General features: G+C 39.3%; 3 protein-coding genes across 3 annotated transcripts; 2 read left to right on the top strand and 1 right to left on the bottom strand.

Moving 5' to 3' along the window:
* The first annotated feature begins 1,364 nt into the window (after positions 1-1,364).
* On the top strand, positions 1,365-5,029 carry LOC133721848 (F-box protein CPR1-like). The gene is made up of 2 exons (XM_062148592.1): positions 1,365-2,652; positions 4,751-5,029. The coding sequence occupies exon 1, from the start codon at positions 1,454-1,456 to the stop codon at positions 2,609-2,611; it is 1,158 nt and encodes a 385-aa protein (XP_062004576.1). The 5' UTR covers positions 1,365-1,453; the 3' UTR covers positions 2,612-2,652; positions 4,751-5,029.
* A 4,289-nt stretch (positions 5,030-9,318) lies between these two features.
* On the top strand, positions 9,319-10,409 carry LOC133716484 (uncharacterized). Its single transcript, XM_062143408.1, has 4 exons — positions 9,319-9,388; positions 9,568-9,694; positions 9,801-9,923; positions 10,047-10,409. The coding sequence occupies exons 1-4, from the start codon at positions 9,378-9,380 to the stop codon at positions 10,191-10,193; spliced, it is 408 nt and encodes a 135-aa protein (XP_061999392.1). The 5' UTR covers positions 9,319-9,377; the 3' UTR covers positions 10,194-10,409.
* Positions 10,410-17,295: 6,886 nt separating this feature from the next.
* On the bottom strand, positions 17,296-17,910 carry LOC133716097 (uncharacterized). Its single transcript, XM_062142858.1, has 2 exons — positions 17,733-17,910; positions 17,296-17,675 (listed from the first exon to the last, which is right to left on the bottom strand). The coding sequence occupies exons 1-2, from the start codon at positions 17,908-17,910 to the stop codon at positions 17,296-17,298; spliced, it is 558 nt and encodes a 185-aa protein (XP_061998842.1).
* Between the last annotated feature and the right edge of the window lie 202 nt (positions 17,911-18,112).

The raw sequence follows: 18,112 nt of genomic DNA, 5'->3' as shown, positions 1-18,112 counted from the left end.
CGTAACCAGTCATAGGGCTGGTTGGGCTATAGCTCAAGGGAGAATCAAGGAGAAAAAGCCCCAAGTATAGGTATTGCAGCCCACTTAAAAAAAAAAAATTATATTCGAGTAGCCCATTTAGTTCCTTACCCTGAGTAGCCGACAGCTCTCTCCTCTTCTTGAATCTTGACGCCGAGTCGCCAACAGCTCCTCTTCTCTCCTCTTCTTGAATCTTGACGCCGACAGCTCCTCTTCTTGAATCCTCAGACCTCAGTTCCTCTGCCTCAGACCTCAGACCTCAGTTCCTAATCCTCAGCTCCTCGGAATTGGGAATGGGTAATGGATTGATGTCGATAATTGGGAATGGGTTGATGTTGAATTGTTGATAATTGGGAATGGGTTGATGAGATTCATTGATATTATGCAGGTTTGGCTATAGAGACATCAAAAAAAAAAATTTGGACTTCGCCCAAAAAATTTAGCCCACCCCATTGTCGAATCCTAGTTACGCCCCTGAATGAAAGTCTTCCCAAATGACTGAATTTAGAGAGTGGCAAGCATCGGCCACAAAATTTGATTCCCTTAAGATGTGTTCGAAAGAAACATGGGCAAAATAATTCATCAGCTAAATATTTTGAACCAGAATTTGATTCTTTGAGAAACTTATATTGCACCCTCAACACTGTGATTAGTGAATTGGGGTTTTCAGGATTGCAAGAGCAAGGTTAATGTGTCCTTAGTGATGATGAGGATTCTCAGTATTTCACGACTTCAAGCTACCTATATGTATTTATGTTTAGTAACTCTGTTAAGTTTACTTCATATGTTTTGTCTTCTTGCAGCATTAGCATAATTAGTAGTATGCAAGGAGACTCACAAATTGAACTGCATGTAAATGCAATCTATTTGGAATCGTCTGAGATCGTACTAGTGACCGGCTAACTTGAACCGTAGTAGTAGAAATATATTTTCTTTTTGTCAATATATCTAGAAGACAAAGAGCTAAGCTATTCGGTTAATATAAATTATACTAGCCTCATATCTATGCGATGCAAATGTTATTGTTGAAATGAGGAGAACATGAAAGTTTTATTCTCACTCACTTCGTTTTTGTGTTTTTGTAGATTACCATAATAATCCTTTGAATTTGACACATTTACTAAATTTTTGCTTCCTTTTGTAGTAGAGATGAGTTGCTAATTACTTATATATAGTGCCCAACTGCCCATGGCCTCTTCATAGTGTTTCAAAAACAAAAAGTTTTACTTGTCAATAGCTTCCTCAGTCAGTCGGAATTGAGGATCATTATTTTCAATAATATTACAAAAAGAGAAAATAAAAAGGATAAAGGGAAGTGAAAGGATCATTTTACCCTGAACAAGTTGTATAAAAGGGACGACGTCGTTTCCATGTTTGTTTCTCACTCTCTTCCGCTCAGTGCTTTAGCCCTCTTCGTTTTCCTTGTCACCGTGCAATGGCGGTAGCAGAAGATCTACCCGAAGATATTATAGTTAACATCCTTACTTGGTTGCCCGTCAAGTCCTTAATCCGATTCACCTCCGTTTCGAAACGCCTGCATTCCATTATATTGTCCGATCCCAAATTCGCCCAATCCCAATTGAAAGCAGCTCGTCAGCAGAAAACCCTCAGCCGCAGACTCCTCGTCTCCACCGACGCCTTTCAACTCGAATCCCTACACTTGGATCATACGCCGTCGTTTGGAGAGCCTTCCTCCGTTAGAAAGTTCAGTTTCCCTTTCCAGCCACAATGGTCTGGTATGTCAAGTTATTTCAAGTTACTAGGCTCCTGCAATGGTCTTGTATTTGTAGCTGTTGATGAGGCATTGTTTTATATCTGGAACCCATCCATTGGATTCTTGAAGCAATTACCTGACCCAGGTTTTTCCTTGAATAAAAATGTGCTAGCATATTATGGTGTGGGCTATTTGTCCGCTACTGATGACTACAAAGTTTTGGTAGCCTCCTATAGCTTTCGTGAAGGGGGGTTACAGGTCCAGGTGTTCTCATTGACAACTCATCTTTGGCAGAGGATTGAACCCCCTGGCGGCTCCGATATTGAACTCGATCTTCAGGGGACTCTTTCGAATGATGCACTTCATTGGCTAAACTACTCCATCGACGAGGATGAAATTGTTTCTTTTGACTTGGCAGTGCAGGAGTTCCGGAGAATGCGACTGCCTAATTTCGACCGTGATGGTAAGAGTTTCAGCTATCTTGGGGTTTGTGGAGGGTGCCTGTGTGCGTCGCGTTATCTGGACGGTGCTTGTGACTCTATTGATTTCTGGGTCATGAAAGAATATGACGTGAGTGACTCGTGGACTATGCTCTTTAGCTTAAAGCTCTCCCATCCACCTGAGTTAAACTCGTGTTCCACAGAATTCTTGGTTGTGGAAAGTAGCACAGTTGCCGCGAATTGGACTGCCGAGGGGTTTGAGTTGATAAGGATTGACCATAAAGAAGATGAGAAGCTTGGGCAGTATATGCTTAAGGGGAATCAGATTTGTATGATTGAGTATGAAGAGAGTCTACTTTGGATTAGTAGTTATTATCTAGAACAAGAGAAAAAGCAGGTCAAGATACTCGAAACCCATCAGAAGGCCTCACAAAGCTGAAATGAAAGGAATGTTTGCTCTTTGTATTTTAATGATAGATGGTTAGTCACTTACTCCTCATTTTGACTCTGGTTCTGCATTTGAAAACTGTTTGTTTATTTTCTCCTGCTCTTAAACCATGCATTTGGAAGTCAAAAGGTTGTGAACCGGTTGAGTTCCTTGTACCCTTCTCTTATGCCATGCATGCTTAATGCTTGATTGGCTTTGCGTGGCCAGTTGCTTCATCGGAATTCTTTCTTATCAGTATCTAAACAGTCAAGCAGATGGATTAATTTGAGGTATTGGTTTATGTATGGTTCTTACAGATGAGACACTGAGCTCTTTAATAGATCTATTTACAATTGTTAGTTGAAACTTAGAAGGCATAAAAGGTACTATTATTTATGTTGGTCAGCATGGGATTGGTGTTCCCATTTCTCTTAGAGTATTGGAAATATGTACATCTGTTTGTTATATTGAAGGGGTTGCAATTAACTTTTTTGTTTGCGTTTTATTTTCCTTAGTTATGATCCTTCTACTGTTTTTATACAGCATTAGAATGCCAGGAAATCATTTTCTAGAGTTTCATTTTGTCACTTCAAGTGGTCAAAACTCCAGATAGACTCTGCTTTGTACCAAAGGCTGACTGAAGGCAATTTATGTAGTATTTCAAAATGCTGTAAACCAAATAGAGGAGCATCAGTCTAGAGTAATATCAACGATTTTGCAAAGCTGTTTGAGGCTATATCAATACAGAGAGAAACTGAATGAATAATTGGAGTGAATTACTAAATTCTTCATTTCTTATTTGTGTACTTTTGATGTTCTTGGAACTGAAACAGGACTTGTGATTCTGAATTAGGATTTCATATTCTGCATTGCAGTATATTGAATCAGTATTAAACAGAGCATGTCAATTCTGAATCAATATTTTAGTTTTTGCATTGAAGTATGGGCATTTTAATCTCCATAAAACAATGGTTGTATAGGTTCACTAATCATCAAATCTGATTTGCTACTGTTAGCTACTCGAGTTCTTGATGTTCTGAGGCAAGAAAAAATTATGTCTATGGTGACAGGGAAGGTTAAATTTGTTGCGAAGTTATATTTCAACTTTTTTACTTGCTGTGATGCTCTGTTATATTTCAACATCAGAGACGGTGACTCTAAAAGTGCTTTTGGTAATTGGAACTTCAGTGATGAATAAAACTTTTTTTTTTTTTTTTTAAGAGAATGGGTCTTAGATCTAAAGTTGGAGACTGGGCTTAGTGTTTAAGTGTTGATTCAGAGTTAATGGGGTTATCTGAACCAGGGGGAGGGGGAGAGAGCAAGAGTACCCTCTGAAAAATGAATAATTGCATAGGTTAACGGTTAACGGTGTCATTGACGCCATGTGGGAGAGAGAGAGAGAGAGAGAGAGAGAGAGAGAGAGAGAGAGAGAGAGAGAGAGAGAGAGAGAGAGAGAGAGAGAGAGAGAGAGAGAGAGAGAGAGAGAGAGAGAGAGGTGAAGGGCCAATTTTGCGAACTTATATTTCAACTTTTTTACTTCCTCTTTTATGCATCCAAGTGCTGGTTATTAACTCACCGTTGTCACTCTGCTCTTATGCCTTTAAACTTTATATATTTGTATAGTTTCTGCTTCGGGCTTCACTTATTGTTTTGGAACATGCATGACCAGTTTGTTCTTGGAAGGTTTTCTAAACTTAGGGTTTTGAGGGTGTGATTTGATGCTTTGATGAGCTATCTTGCTAGAGCTGAGATAGTTCATATATGTAAGATGGTATAGGCCATTTGGAAAAGATAAAATTTAATTTTAATTTCTCCAAATGTAGTTGGTAGTAGGAGTATATGTCTTAACAAGCAAAAAATAGTTTTTGTTTCGTGATCCTGAAGAGAGTTTCCATTTTCGCTTTCTTCATTTTTTCTTCTTGATTTTGGTTCTCCCTGTGATCTTAATGCAGTTTCACCTTTATCGATATGTAAGGGAATATGTGTTACCATATTATAGTCAACTTGCAACGTAGTTAATACAATTAAATTCTGTAATATTTGTTAGTTTGTATTATATCTCTCAGTTGCGCTGCTCCTAAAGCAGAATAAAGGTGTGATTATCTTCCGTGATGATCATTGATGCATTTCTTTTCATGGATTTTTTGACAGATGATTGAATGTGTTGTTTCATTGACTTTGTCGGGGTTTTCAAATGTAAGATTGCAAGAGCAAGCTTAATGTGTCCTCAGTGGTGATGAAGATCCTCATAATTTCACCACTTCAAGCTACCTATATGTATTTATGTACTGTAACTCTGTTAGGTTTAGTTCATATGTTTTGTTTTCTTGCAGCATTAGCATAATTAGTAGGATGCAGGGAGACTCATAAAGAGAACTGCAAAATGCAATCTATTTGGAATCAATCTGAGATAGTGACCGGCTAACTTGAACCGGTCATTCTTTGCCCAGTAGTAGAATTACTTCTTTTTTTGTCGATCAGTAGAATGATTTTGGTAGATAAAATACATATTGGTGGAATTCAGTCTAGTGACTCTAGTCGGTTAATATATGGTAGGAGAGAAAAATGGGTTATGGGTTATGGGTTTTTTTTTTATTTTTTTGAATGAATATTATGTGGATATATTCAGAAAAGGCCATTATATATCTTCTCTCTACCGACATGGGGTGGATAAAGGGTTTGTGGCAGCACCATAGTGATGCATAGATTAGGTTTAATCATTTGATAGTTTCATACTCACTTATAAAAGGGAGTCTAGTCTATAGACTATGAAATACTACATAGTAAATAGGTAAAGTAAACGAGATTCAATGACGTTCACTAAAAAAACCTAGAAGCATAGCTCCCTAACAAAGTATGAATTATTGTAATAAAAATGACAAAACTAAAAATGCAGCCCAAACTATGACCCAATGGAGAAGCCTCGACCAAGGTTAGAGCCCAAGAAGACCAGCTCGGCAACCCCAACATCATCCCCTACAACATGGACGCCCGAGCACTAGCCACGACCTGTCAATACAATTCCAGGACTGCCACCTTCCAACGCCTTCACGGTCCAAGCAACAGGCCACGGTACCAGGCCCTAACCCATTCAAATTTGGGTCAACAAACCCCGCTAACACTCAGATCCCAACGTCGCCTTTCCTGGAACTTGTGTCGCAAACACCAACATTGTCAACGAGGATTGGAAAGAGCTAGACGACGGCTGATCAGTGTCACTCTCCCTTTAGTCCAGGATCCTAAGAGCAATGAGGACCACCACCCGTCCGGCAACACCACAATATTAGCGCGGGAGAGGCCGGTACTGGCGTTGGCCGCCGCCGGACATGCGTAGCTTGAAGCGTGTGGAGAAAGCGGCTATGCACGGCTAGATAGAGAGACTCTTAGGGCTTATGATTTTTTGTTCTAGTTTTTGGTTTTTATAAATGCTATAATTGTTCTTATGATTTAATTAATTCTCAAAGTTTTTTAATATTTCAGAGACATTTGTGTCAAAATTTTTGATTTTGGCTAACAAACCCTCATCTCTTAATAATAGTATAGATGAACGTTACATCTTATGACACATATATAGCCATCCTTGACATACCGGAGAGTAATTCTTTACATGGTTATTTCAGATCAGTTAAGGCTAAAAAAGCATCCCATTAAGTTACAAAGGTAATAAGAATGTAATTATATCAAGTTTCACATCGATACCTTAGTTGAAGATGATGGACAATCCCTACTATCAAATTGTCATCTAATTTTGAATTTCATCTCCACAAATTTCTCAATACAAATTCGGCGTTGTGATGGTGTCGATAATAAACTATTCTTCTCTCAGTTTCATAACTTATCCAATTCCAAAACTTCTGTGAATTATACCAACCGAGTGTCTATTAATTATTTTGTATCCAAGGTTCTAAACATATGAATTAATTAAGGTTTGAAATGATTAATGTGCACAGTGAGCCCGTATAGTGACCAAAAGCCCAAAACTTTAACCAAAATTGAAATTCAATTATACAAATTGTAGAGCTCATATCTCATTTTTCATCATCGATCATTAGAGTAGCCGAAATATGCAGAAAATAAAACACCAAAACTTAATTTTCTATTCTTCGTAATTTTGCTGATGTGGAAGCTTGGTTAGGCAACCAGAGTTCATAGTTAGATTTGAGCTGTCAAGGTGGTTCAGACTCTACTAGCTCGATGCCCGAACGTTGCCGAAAGCTGGAGATCACGGTCGGTTCATTATCGAGAGCAAAGAGATCACAGGTCGAGAGCTGTACATTATTCACTGACCCAGACCAAGCTGTGTGGAGTTGACAATTACGACAGTTACAACCCAAGTCAGCCAAAATTAAAAGCACAATTATAAGTTATTTTTGATATTATTTCGCAATAGTATTTTAGATTTTTAGGCAAAACAACCACTGTTGTTTTTTCCCTCCTCCTCCCATGGGGTACCTGTATAACGGCTAGAGTTTCAAATTCGAAATACGCAGCCCGCTCCAAAATCAATTTCTCCTTTTCCCTTAAAAGCCCTGAGAGCAAAACAGTGTGTGTGAAAAAGAGCGAAAAGTTGGGTTTCAAACCCCGTTTCAAAAAAAAAAAAAAAAAACTTTTTCCCACTCCCAAACTTACCCGACCTTTCGATTCCACACCCCAAACCCCAAATCCCCGAGGCTTGCTCAGTCTTTGAGGAAGTTTGTGGAGGAGAATCAGAGACTAGCGGCAGAGTGTGCGCATCTGGTGACTCAGTGTAACATGCAAGTTGGAGAAGGAGTGCTCGCTCTATGATCATGACCGAGAGGCTTTGATGGATTTCGGAAACGAGGCAGACCAGAGGGCCAAGGAGGCTGAGTTTCGGGCCGAAGAGTTGGAGGATGAACTGGGAGAATTGAGGGAAGAATTGAAGTTTTACAAGAATGAATACGAGAGGCTTTCGGTAATTCTTTCTGACTATCTTTTATTTGTGTAGTTATTAGTTTTTCATGGATTGAATGAAATTGGACTTGTTTGATTTGATTCTATTCTTTGGTAATTAGATGTGAGAGTCATTAATTGTGCAAGCTTATTCGAGAACTGAAGTTCTGTTGTTTTTCCTTTGTGCTTGTTGAAATGATTCCTGTGGCATGCTGTTACGAAATTCATTTGTTGAATTAGAACAATCTAAATAGTTTTGATAGTTGTGCTTCATAATCTTTTATGTGCGGCAACTCATGTTCCATTGGAAGACAGGAGAAATTGTTTGATTGCTGCTTTTGCTGAACTTGTCTGATATTCAGATTGTAACTCCACTAAAAACACACCCGGTGCTCTATTTTCTTGTTTTCTTGGCCAATTTCTTTCAAGCATTTAGATTACTTATTACAATACATTGTATGTAAACTTGGTTTGATCTTGATGGGAATAATAGTGTTTAAGGCAAAGTATGAGCCCAATCAACTGAAGCCATCAAGTCGTACCAAAATATTAGTTTTCTTCAATGTAGGACGTGTCTAGCCATGAATCAGAAGTTCTCATGTTCCTTTGTTGCTATTGCAAAAGTTCAATGTGCATATTTTTGCTCTAAGGGGTAGTAATCAGTTATTGCCTTATTGGTAATTGGTTTTGAAGAGATATGCCTAATGGTACCCTCTTTATCTCAATCCTTTGTAAAAACTTAACCTGTTGTCAATCTTTCAAGAGAGTAAATGTGAAGCCAGTTAGGGGTATCTGCTGAACACTGTGTATAGGATTCAGAGTTTGACAACTTGCGTTATCACTCAAACTTGAGCTTTACCCCCTTCCATCTCAGTAGAGTGCTGCTAGATGTGGAATTTGGGAAGCTTAATATAACTGTGTGTATAAGATTGGCACTTTAACCTAACTTTAGGCTTTAGTCCCTTCCATTTCAGATTCAGTGCTGCTACTGTATATATTTGGGACCAGGATTCTAATATAACTGTGTGTATAAGATTGGCAGTTTAACCTAACTTTAAGCTTTAGTCCCTTCCATTTCAGATTCAGTGCTGCAACTGTGTATATTTGGGACCAGGATTCTAGAAAGATGTATCATTCTATAATTCTATCTCACTCTTAACAAAATTTTAGCATTTATGGAAAACTTGACCTCGTTTCTCATGAATTTTATTTTCCGATTTTTTAAAACATGAAGTCAGAAGTTAATTTGATTGTCTTAATGCATGCTTTGTTGTTGTTTTTTTTGGAAAAATTTGAATCTAATTGCAGATTGGTTTAGAATGTAAGTCACTGAGTCCATCGTATGCCACTCATTGGTTGTATAATGATTAATGAGAGATCATGCGGAATGTATATGAAGAATATCAATTGTTATCCCACTGAACGTATTAGTGACAGTTAGCAATGTCTGCATATGGGCAGTTGATTGTTAGCTACAATTTACGTGACATAATATACCTGCAAATCTGGTTAACCTATTTAGGTATTGTGTTACAAAGGTCATGTAGAACTTATTATCACTTTATCAATCAAATAAGATTGGATTTTGTAATTGCAAAACAGGCTTAAATATCAGTAAGAATCACTTCTTTGGCAGATTTTGTATTTCCTGTTGATGATGATATAGAAAAATAGGTATTATGAGTCAGAGTCTCTTTTACTGTGATTTTACGAAGGCTGATGAATATTTCTATGTTGAACGTTGATTCATCTGCTGAAGGCTCACCTGTTGAAGAGAAACTAGTGGAGTCTGTTTTAGCAACATCGACCGGCATGTGCATTTTTTTAGGCCAATAGCTGAAATGAGTCAAGTCAAAGGTTGCTAAATATGTGGAATGGGTGAGTTTGTTTACCACTGTGCATTGTTCCTTTTTGAGTCGTTTTTGTGGCAGATTATTGTTTTACTGCCGACATTTTGAATTGCCCAGTCTACTTTCATCTGCTGCTGATATATGGGTGTCAATTTCTATTTTCTGAAGTCAAAGAATGCTTAAAATTTCTTTTCGTTTACATGGCAGCTTGAGGCCGTCATGTCAAAAAGTTTTATCGCTAGTTGCTGAGTTGAAAACACTTCAGAAGAATAATGAAACACTTGAGAAGGATAAAGAACATCTAAGGATCAATCTTCTTTCTGCTGAAGAGGAGGTGAGAAGAGCAGAACGTTTTCTAATATTGATTCTTCCACTTCCATGTCAAACCTGATATAGTGTAATGAACTAATGATATCCCATATATATTATGATGAATGCAGGTCAAATTGCTTTTCGAAGAAAACAAAGTGTTAGATGAAGCTAACAAAAGATTACTAAAGCAGTACCGCAAGGAAAGAAAGAATTCTGGTTCTGATGGAAAGCATACTGATGGATCAACGAAGGTGACAGAAAGGGAGAAGAATAGCTTTGATTGCATGTTTTATTATGCTCTTATACTTTCCTTGGCATTTCATGTCCATGAAATTGTAGTAGGATCTAATTTTATGCATTCTCCCCTTTTGCAGTCAAACAAGCGAAAATCTAGCTCTAAGGTGATGAGCAGCAGCCCGATTCAGGGGAAGATCGATTTCAGTGACCAAGAATTAGCAAGACAACCTCTCTCACCCTTGCGTTGTAACTCCCCTAACTCAAGACTGCATAAAAAGCAATAGGAAACTTCCGAAATAGTCTGATGTATATCTCACCTCTCATTTGTACCTTTTTATGTACCCATCATATGGGTTGGTTGGCATAAGATTGCAGATTTTCAAATGACTAACAAAATTGTTTGTAACTTGTAAGAATCATTTGCCAAGTCTTTTTAGTGAATGACCGGAACACATAGATTTACAGCATTATGAATGAGTACATTTTCTGTTGTCACAGTAAGAAATGGGAATGTCGTGAATTTGCATTTGCATTACATGGTTACAACGGTATATGAAAACAGAGGCTTTAAAAGGTTTAGGTACATGAAAACAAAGGCTTTAAAAGGTTTTGTATTGACAAAAATTTAAAGGAAAACGATAGGTTTGATGGAGATGATTGAAATTGCTTGTTGATAACAGGAAAACAATAGGTTTGATGATGCTGACGATACATTGGTCAAAATTTAATACAGAAATGGTTGCAGAGGTGTTCATATTTTTTTTCAACCGATTGTTATTGTTCATTTCAAAACTCTACGAGAACAAGCCTCGGAGGTGGACGGTAATCTTGAGTCTCCGAATGATCTATGTTTCAAGTCCTTGAACTCTAGAAACGCATGTTTATGTCTCTGTTGAGAGTAGTTCCGATCACCCCCATAAATGTACGTGTAAAACACATTCACTTTTAGTTCACCAGACTTGCCACCACACTTCATGAACAGGAAATAATTGAGGGGAATCATATATGAACAGATGAATGGTCACCTAAAATTATGAACAGATTATATGGTATTGGTAACGTTCGAGATCGTATTGCTGTCTGCATCATTGCCCTAATTATCAAATACAATTGTACTCTGGTGTGTGACTATGATGATACACACAGCTTATTTCTGTTCTCGAACTAGGAACAGATGCACTTCATTCAGTGTATGTTCTCCAACACTACACCAAAGATGCAGTCAGTGTTGAAGAGTTGGCAGTAACATATATCCCTCTCACAATTCTGTGTGTACAAATGTAACTGATAGTTAAATGTTGAATTTACCTAAACCGGTGCCTGATGTTGGCTTTCTCATTACCATACTCTAGGTTACAGAATTCAGGTATATGAAGTTGAAACTACTAGAGGAAGAAAACTTGAGCAGAAACCAATAATTTGGATTACTTTAGTTGCAAGATGTGATCTTGAATTGGCCAGAAGTAGATATTTCCTTTCAGTTGAGATTCACTTTGAACATGATCTTGAATTAGCTTATATAGTTATATCAGCATTCAGCTTTCATCATCTGTAATATTCTGTATGTATGGATAATAACTGGATATATAGAAATTTCATCTTCTTTTGTCTTTTTATAATGATCTCCAAGTGTATTCAATATTTCTAAGCATCAGAAAATGGTAGAAACCTCTGTCCTAGAGTTTTACTAGTAGTATACTCATAAATGGCGCAGCATTTGCTTTATTGCAATTCAGTAGTAGCAGATGGTAATATGAAGTTTCTTGGTAGTGGGCACTAGTAGTCATAAAAGTACAATGTACGTTGTTTTCTAATTCATGCCTTATTCGATACCTTGACTGATGGGCCAGTCCCTGGGCCAGTCCCTCCTTAATTGGAGGAGAGAAAGAAAGAAAGCAGGAGACAAAGAAAAGTAGCAGAAAACAGGGAAAAGCAAAAGTAGCAGAAGACAGGGAAAAGAGAAAAACCTGCAGCCGGCTTTGGAGAGAGAGCTGGAGAGAGAGTATGGGATATATAATCCCATATCGCCAGTCGAAGAAGCACAAGGAGAAAAGAAGGCAGAAAGAGAGTGCAGAAACCAAAAGAGGCAGAGAGCCCAAACTACAAACAGTGTGAGAAAAACATCTTCATCCAAGTAGAGAGTGAAGAGTGTTTTACTGCATGTTGAGAGTGTAGTTGTGGTTAGGCAGAAAAACAAGTGTGAGAGAGAGTTTCCTTCAAGTAGTGTTCTTGAAGCTGTGTATCTCTTGTACCCACATTATCATAGTGGAAGTTCTTGTTGTTGCTGCCCCGTGGACGTAGGCATTTTGCTGAACCACGTTATATCCGGTGTTCACTTTCTTTTACTCATTTTATTTCCTTGCATATTTATCCTTTTGTGGTTGGAGTTGTTATTTCCATTCTATTACTTTTCCCAACAGTGGTATCAAAGCTCTTGGTTCGTGAGGTGTTAGAATGGAAAGTTCACGGAGTACCATGATCCGACTCAACCACTCTAATTGGATTACATGGAAGCCGAGAATGGAGGATATTCTCTATTGCAAAGATTTGCATGAGCCAATCGTAGGAGAGGAGGCCAAGCCGGAAGGAACTTCAGTTCCGACCTGGACGAAGATGAACCGCAAAGCCATCGGTCATATCCGCGAATGGGTGGATGACAGTGTATTCCACCATGTGTCTAATGAAACCAATGCACATGAATTATGGCTGAAGTTGACGTCCTTGTTCGAGAAGAAGACTGCTGCCAAGAAAGCATTTCTAATCAAGGAGCTCGTAAACGTGAAGTACAAAGATGGTGTTAGAGTGACCGAGCACCTCAACAACTTCCAAAGTACAATCAATCAATTGGCCACAATGGACATGAAGATTGATGACGAGTTGCAAGCCTTGTTGCTATTGGGATCATTGCCGGACAATTGGGAGACCTTTGTTGTAACTGTAAGTAATTCTGCTCCAGATGGCGTATTGTCTATGGATAATGTTAAAAATAACATGTTGAATGAAGAAACTAGAAGAAAAGCTTCAAGCTCGGACAATAGCCAAGTCTTTGTGACGGAGTATAGAGGAAGGAGCAAAAGCAGGGGACCCAAAGGCCATGGAAGGAGTGTGAGCAGATCCAGGACAAGATTCAATGGAAAATGCCATCATTGTGGTATTTTTGGCCACATGAAGAGGAATTGCAACAAGTTGAAGAAGGATCCGAAGGAGGGTCGAGATGGCAATACACATCAACCGAACGATGACACGAGAAACACTGCAGCTTCCGTGTCTAATGATGAATGTGAGTTCCTTTGTCTTGAAGGTGAATGCTTACATGTTGATGATTGTCCAGGTGTTGCATGGGTCGTTGATTCTGGAGCCTCTTTCCATGCTACTCCACACTTGGAGTACTTCACTACATACCAAGGCGGTGACTTTGGGACGGTGAAGATGGGCAACGATGGTTACTCCAAGATTTCAGGAATTGGAGATATTTGTTTTGAGACCGATTTGGGCAACAAGCTTATGTTAAAAGATGTTAGACATGTTCCGGGTCTACGTTTCAATTTGATGTCAACCGGTGTGCTTGACCGACAAGGGTTTCATCATCATGGAGGTGATCAAAAGTGGAGGCTTACCAAGGGATCATTGGTGGTTGCTAGAGGGAAGATGTGTTGCACCCTCTATAAGACATATGGCAAAATATGCAAAGGAGAATTGAATGTTGCAGACGACTCTTCTCCAAGTTTATGGCACAAGCGACTAGGTCATATGAGTGAGAAGGGATTGCAAGTTTTGGCAAAGAAGTCTCTAATTCCCTTTGCCAAAGGTACCTCACTTGACTCTTGTGATTATTGTTTATTTGGTAAACAACATAAAGTTAGTTTCACAAGAACATTTACAAGAAAAGAAAATGTATTAGACCTAGTACACTCAGATGTATGTGGCCCCATGGAAGTTGAATCAGTAGGTCATAATAAATATTTTGTCACTTATATTGATGATGCTTCACGAAAGGTTTGGGTTTATTTGTTGAAAACAAAAGACCAGGTGTTTCAAACCTTTAAGGAATTTCATGCCATGGTGGAGAGGGAAACAGGAAGAACCCTCAAATGTATCCGTAGTGACAATGGCGGAGAATACACTTCGAACGAGTTCAGAGATTATTGTTCGAAGCATGGCATCAAACACATGAAGACAATTCCTGGCACCCCACAACATAATGGTGTAGCAGAGAGGATGAACCGCACCATTCTAGAAAAAGTGAGAAGCATGCTGAAGACGGCCAACCTGGCAAAGAAGTTTTGGGGCGAAGCAGTGACAACCGCATGTTACCTTATTAACCGAACACCATGTGTACCGTTGGGCTTGGAGACTCCCGAAGGCGTATGGACCGGTAGAAGCGCTTCATATTCCCACTTGAGGGTGTTTGGGTGCAAAGCATTTGCACATGTGCCAAAGGAGCAAAGATCAAAGCTGGATGACAAGGCCATGCCGTGTATCTTTCTTGGATATGGCAATGAAGAGATGGGCTACCGGTTGTGGAATCCAAAGACCAAGAAATTATTCAGAAGCAGAGATGTGGTGTTTCATGAAGGTCAAACCATTGCGGATTTTGACAAAAATGAAGTAGAACATGCAGACCAGCTCACCTACGATTCATCACCGCTTCAAGAAGAACCTAGTGACAAAGCTCAAGATATGGTAAATGAAGATATTCCTGATATGGCGGAAGCAGAAGCAGCAGAACCTGAAGATAATGATCAGGGGGAGCCAAATCAGGGGGAGCAGCTAGAAAATGCCCAAGTACCAGTTCGAAGATCCAACAGAGAGCCAAAGCCAAATACCAAGTATCATTCTTCACAATATATATTGGTGACTAGTGATGGAGATAATCCATATTCCAGATACATTCTGTTGACCAATGATGGAGAGCCTGAATGCTTTGAGGAGGCAAAGACTCATGCAGACTGTGATAAATGGATGTTGGCGATGAAGTCTGAAATGGAGTCCTTATTGAAGAATGACACCTACGAATTGGTGGAGCTTCCTAAAGGCAGAAAATCACTCAAAAATAAATGGGTGTTCAAGTTGAAGAGAGACGAGAATGAACAGTTGACAAAGTTCAAGGCTCGCTTGGTAGTGAAAGGTTTTGGGCAGAAGGAAGGAATAGATTTTGATGAGATCTTCTCACCAGTTGTCAAGATGACTTCTATTAGAGTCATTTTGGGCATGGCAGCTAGCATGGATCTTGAGGTGGAGCAGCTAGATGTGAAAACGGCATTTCTTCATGGTGATTTGGAAGAAGAAATATACATGGAGCAACCAGAAGGTTTCGAGGTCGAGGGAAAGGAGCACATGGTTTGCAAGTTGAAGAAAAGTCTATACGGGCTTAAGCAAGCACCAAGGCAATGGTACAAGAAATTTGACTCATTCATGGTGGGTCATGGATACAAGAGAACTGATGCAGATCCATGTGTGTATCTCCAGCGGTTTACTGGAGGTAACTTCATTATTTTGTTGCTCTATGTTGATGATATGTTAATAGTGGGCAAAGATGTTTCTATGATTCGCAAATTGAAAGCAGATTTATCAAAGTCATTTGATATGAAAGACTTAGGGCCAGCTAAGCAGATTTTGGGCATGGAGATTACTCGTGACAGGCAGGCGAAGAAATTGTGGCTGTCACAAGAGAGGTATGTTGAACGGGTGCTTGAAAGGTTCAACATGAAAGAAGCTAAGTCAGTAAGCTCACCTCTAGGTAATCATTTCAAGTTAAGCAGATTATTATGTCCAACCACACAAGTAGAGAAAGACAAGATGGCAGGTATCCCTTACTCATCAGCTGTTGGTAGTCTTATGTATGCCATGGTATGCACTCGCCCTGATATTGCACATGCAGTTGGTGTTGTTAGTAGATATCTTTCTAATCCTGGCAGAGAGCATTGGGAAGCTGTCAAGTGGATACTCAAATATTTGAGGGGCACCTCAAAGTTGTGTTTATGTTTTGGTGGATCAAAACCAATCTTGGAAGGTTTTACAGATGCAGATTTGGCAGGAGACCTTGATAATCGAAAGTCCACTTCTGCATACTTATTTACATTTTCTGGGGGAGCTGTGTCATGGCAGTCCAAGCTACAGAAGTGTGTTGCATTATCCACCACAGAATCAGAGTACTTAGCAGCAAATGAAGCTGGCAAGGAAATGATATGGCTGCAAAGGTTCGTTCAAGAGTTGGGTGTGAAGCAGGAAAATTATGTGGTACATTGTGATAGTCAGAGTGCTATTCACTTGAGCAAAAATTCAATGTATCACCCTCGCACTAAGCACATTGATCATCGGTATCATTGGATCCGAGATGCAGTGTCAAAGAAGTTTTTCCAGTTGAGGAAAATCCACACCAACAAGAACATTTCAGATATGTTGACCAAAGTTGTTCAACAACAAAAATTTGAGTTTTGCAGAAGCGCGTCAGGACTGACGCATCCCTCTATCTAAGTCGGGAGGGGGAGATTGATGGGCCAGTCCCTGGGCCAGTCCCTCCTTAATTGGAGGAGAGAAAGAAAGAAAGCAGGAGACAAAGAAAAGTAGCAGAAAACAGGGAAAAGCAAAAGTAGCAGAAGACAGGGAAAAGAGAAAAACCTGCAGCCGGCTTTGGAGAGAGAGCTGGAGAGAGAGTATGGGATATATAATCCCATATCGCCAGTCGAAGAAGCACAAGGAGAAAAGAAGGCAGAAAGAGAGTGCAGAAACCAAAAGAGGCAGAGAGCCCAAACTACAAACAGTGTGAGAAAAACATCTTCATCCAAGTAGAGAGTGAAGAGTGTTTTACTGCATGTTGAGAGTGTAGTTGTGGTTAGGCAGAAAAACAAGTGTGAGAGAGAGTTTCCTTCAAGTAGTGTTCTTGAAGCTGTGTATCTCTTGTACCCACATTATCATAGTGGAAGTTCTTGTTGTTGCTGCCCCGTGGACGTAGGCATTTTGCTGAACCACGTTATATCCGGTGTTCACTTTCTTTTACTCATTTTATTTCCTTGCATATTTATCCTTTTGTGGTTGGAGTTGTTATTTCCATTCTATTACTTTTCCCAACATTGACCACCTGAGAATTTATAGAATTCAGGTATATGAAGTTGAAACTACTAGAGGAAGAAAACTTGAGCAGAAACCAATAATTTGGATTACTTTAGTTGCAAGATGTGATCTTGAATTGGCCAGAAGTAGATATTTCCTTTCAGTTGAGATTCACTTTGAACATGATTCATAATTTTTCGTGTTACTGAAAATGCTGCAGTACATGTACAGACTACATTACAAAGATCAAGTGTAACAGCCAACTAAAGAGTGCTAGTAGTACTAAATGAGGTACCTCCCTTCCTTTTGTTGCTCACTCATGTTGTTTTGAACTTAAACTCTTTTCGGTTCAAGTTTTCGGTTTTTGAAAGACATTGTCTTTCTGTGATTCTCATCCTCATTAGTCTCATTAGAACTCTTCTTCCTCTTTTTTCTTCCTCCTCCTTTGTCATTGAGTTTGAGCCGGCACAAAGCCAAATCGGGTGCTTGGTTGATGGTGAATTCATCCATCAACCAAGCAGCATGGTGTTCACAGCCTTTGACTTTGTTGTTTTCGTATCTAAATTTCCTTAGTTTCCCATAAGGCTCTTCAATTCCACTGACATAGACAGGTTTAGCAGATTCAGTCTCGCTCCAGGTGCCCCCATCGTAGCCAATTTTGCGAAAACAGCGGGAACCCAACTTCTTGACCGGGGAGAAGAAATAGATATAATCTTGATGTTGAAATTTGGAAGGCTCATAAATTCTCTATATATCCCACGGGGGAAAACCTGTGGTGCCATATATTTTAATCTCAGGGAATGTTTGTTTTCCAATTGGGATTGGGGATTTAATTCTGTTGTAGAGATAGCTTCCCACTAAATCAGAATCAGTGGGGTGGAATGTTTTCACAACCCCTACATCAAGGTCTTCCAGGCTCATGAAGATTGAAGAAGAAGACGACGACATTTCGAATTGAATTGAATTGATCGAGATGAAATTCTGAGTGGAATTCAGTAGGAAACTTGTTGTGAGATGAGAGGAAACCGTGGGGGTGGGGGTCTATATATAGACTATAGAGGAGTCGGTTACCCCTAGCAGATTTCCGAAAATGCCCCTGATTTTTAAAATGAGGAGAATATCAAGCTGGTCGAAAAGTCATTTATGTCCT

This window comes from Rosa rugosa, chromosome 1, assembly GCF_958449725.1.
Source record: "Rosa rugosa chromosome 1, drRosRugo1.1, whole genome shotgun sequence".
In the NCBI taxonomy this organism is placed as follows: Eukaryota; Viridiplantae; Streptophyta; class Magnoliopsida; order Rosales; family Rosaceae; genus Rosa; species Rosa rugosa.
This window is presented reverse-complemented; position numbering and strand designations above follow the sequence as displayed.

What these genes read in the sequence shown, in the direction of transcription:
- LOC133716097 (XM_062142858.1), bottom strand. Translation starts at nt 17,910, where the DNA reads ATGTCGTCGTCTTCTTCTTCAATCTTCATGAGCCTGGAAGACCTTGAT. An exon ending in TAAAATATATGGCACCACAG is followed by an intron (nt 17,676 to 17,732) that starts GTTTTCCCCCGT and finishes TTCAACATCAAG; the next exon opens with ATTATATCTATTTCTTCTCC.
- LOC133716484 (XM_062143408.1), top strand. An exon ending in TTCTTTCTGCTGAAGAGGAG is followed by an intron (nt 9,695 to 9,800) that starts GTGAGAAGAGCA and finishes TGATGAATGCAG; the next exon opens with GTCAAATTGCTTTTCGAAGA. An exon ending in ATACTGATGGATCAACGAAG is followed by an intron (nt 9,924 to 10,046) that starts GTGACAGAAAGG and finishes CCCCTTTTGCAG; the next exon opens with TCAAACAAGCGAAAATCTAG.
- LOC133721848 (XM_062148592.1), top strand. Translation starts at nt 1,454, where the DNA reads ATGGCGGTAGCAGAAGATCTACCCGAAGATATTATAGTTAACATCCTT.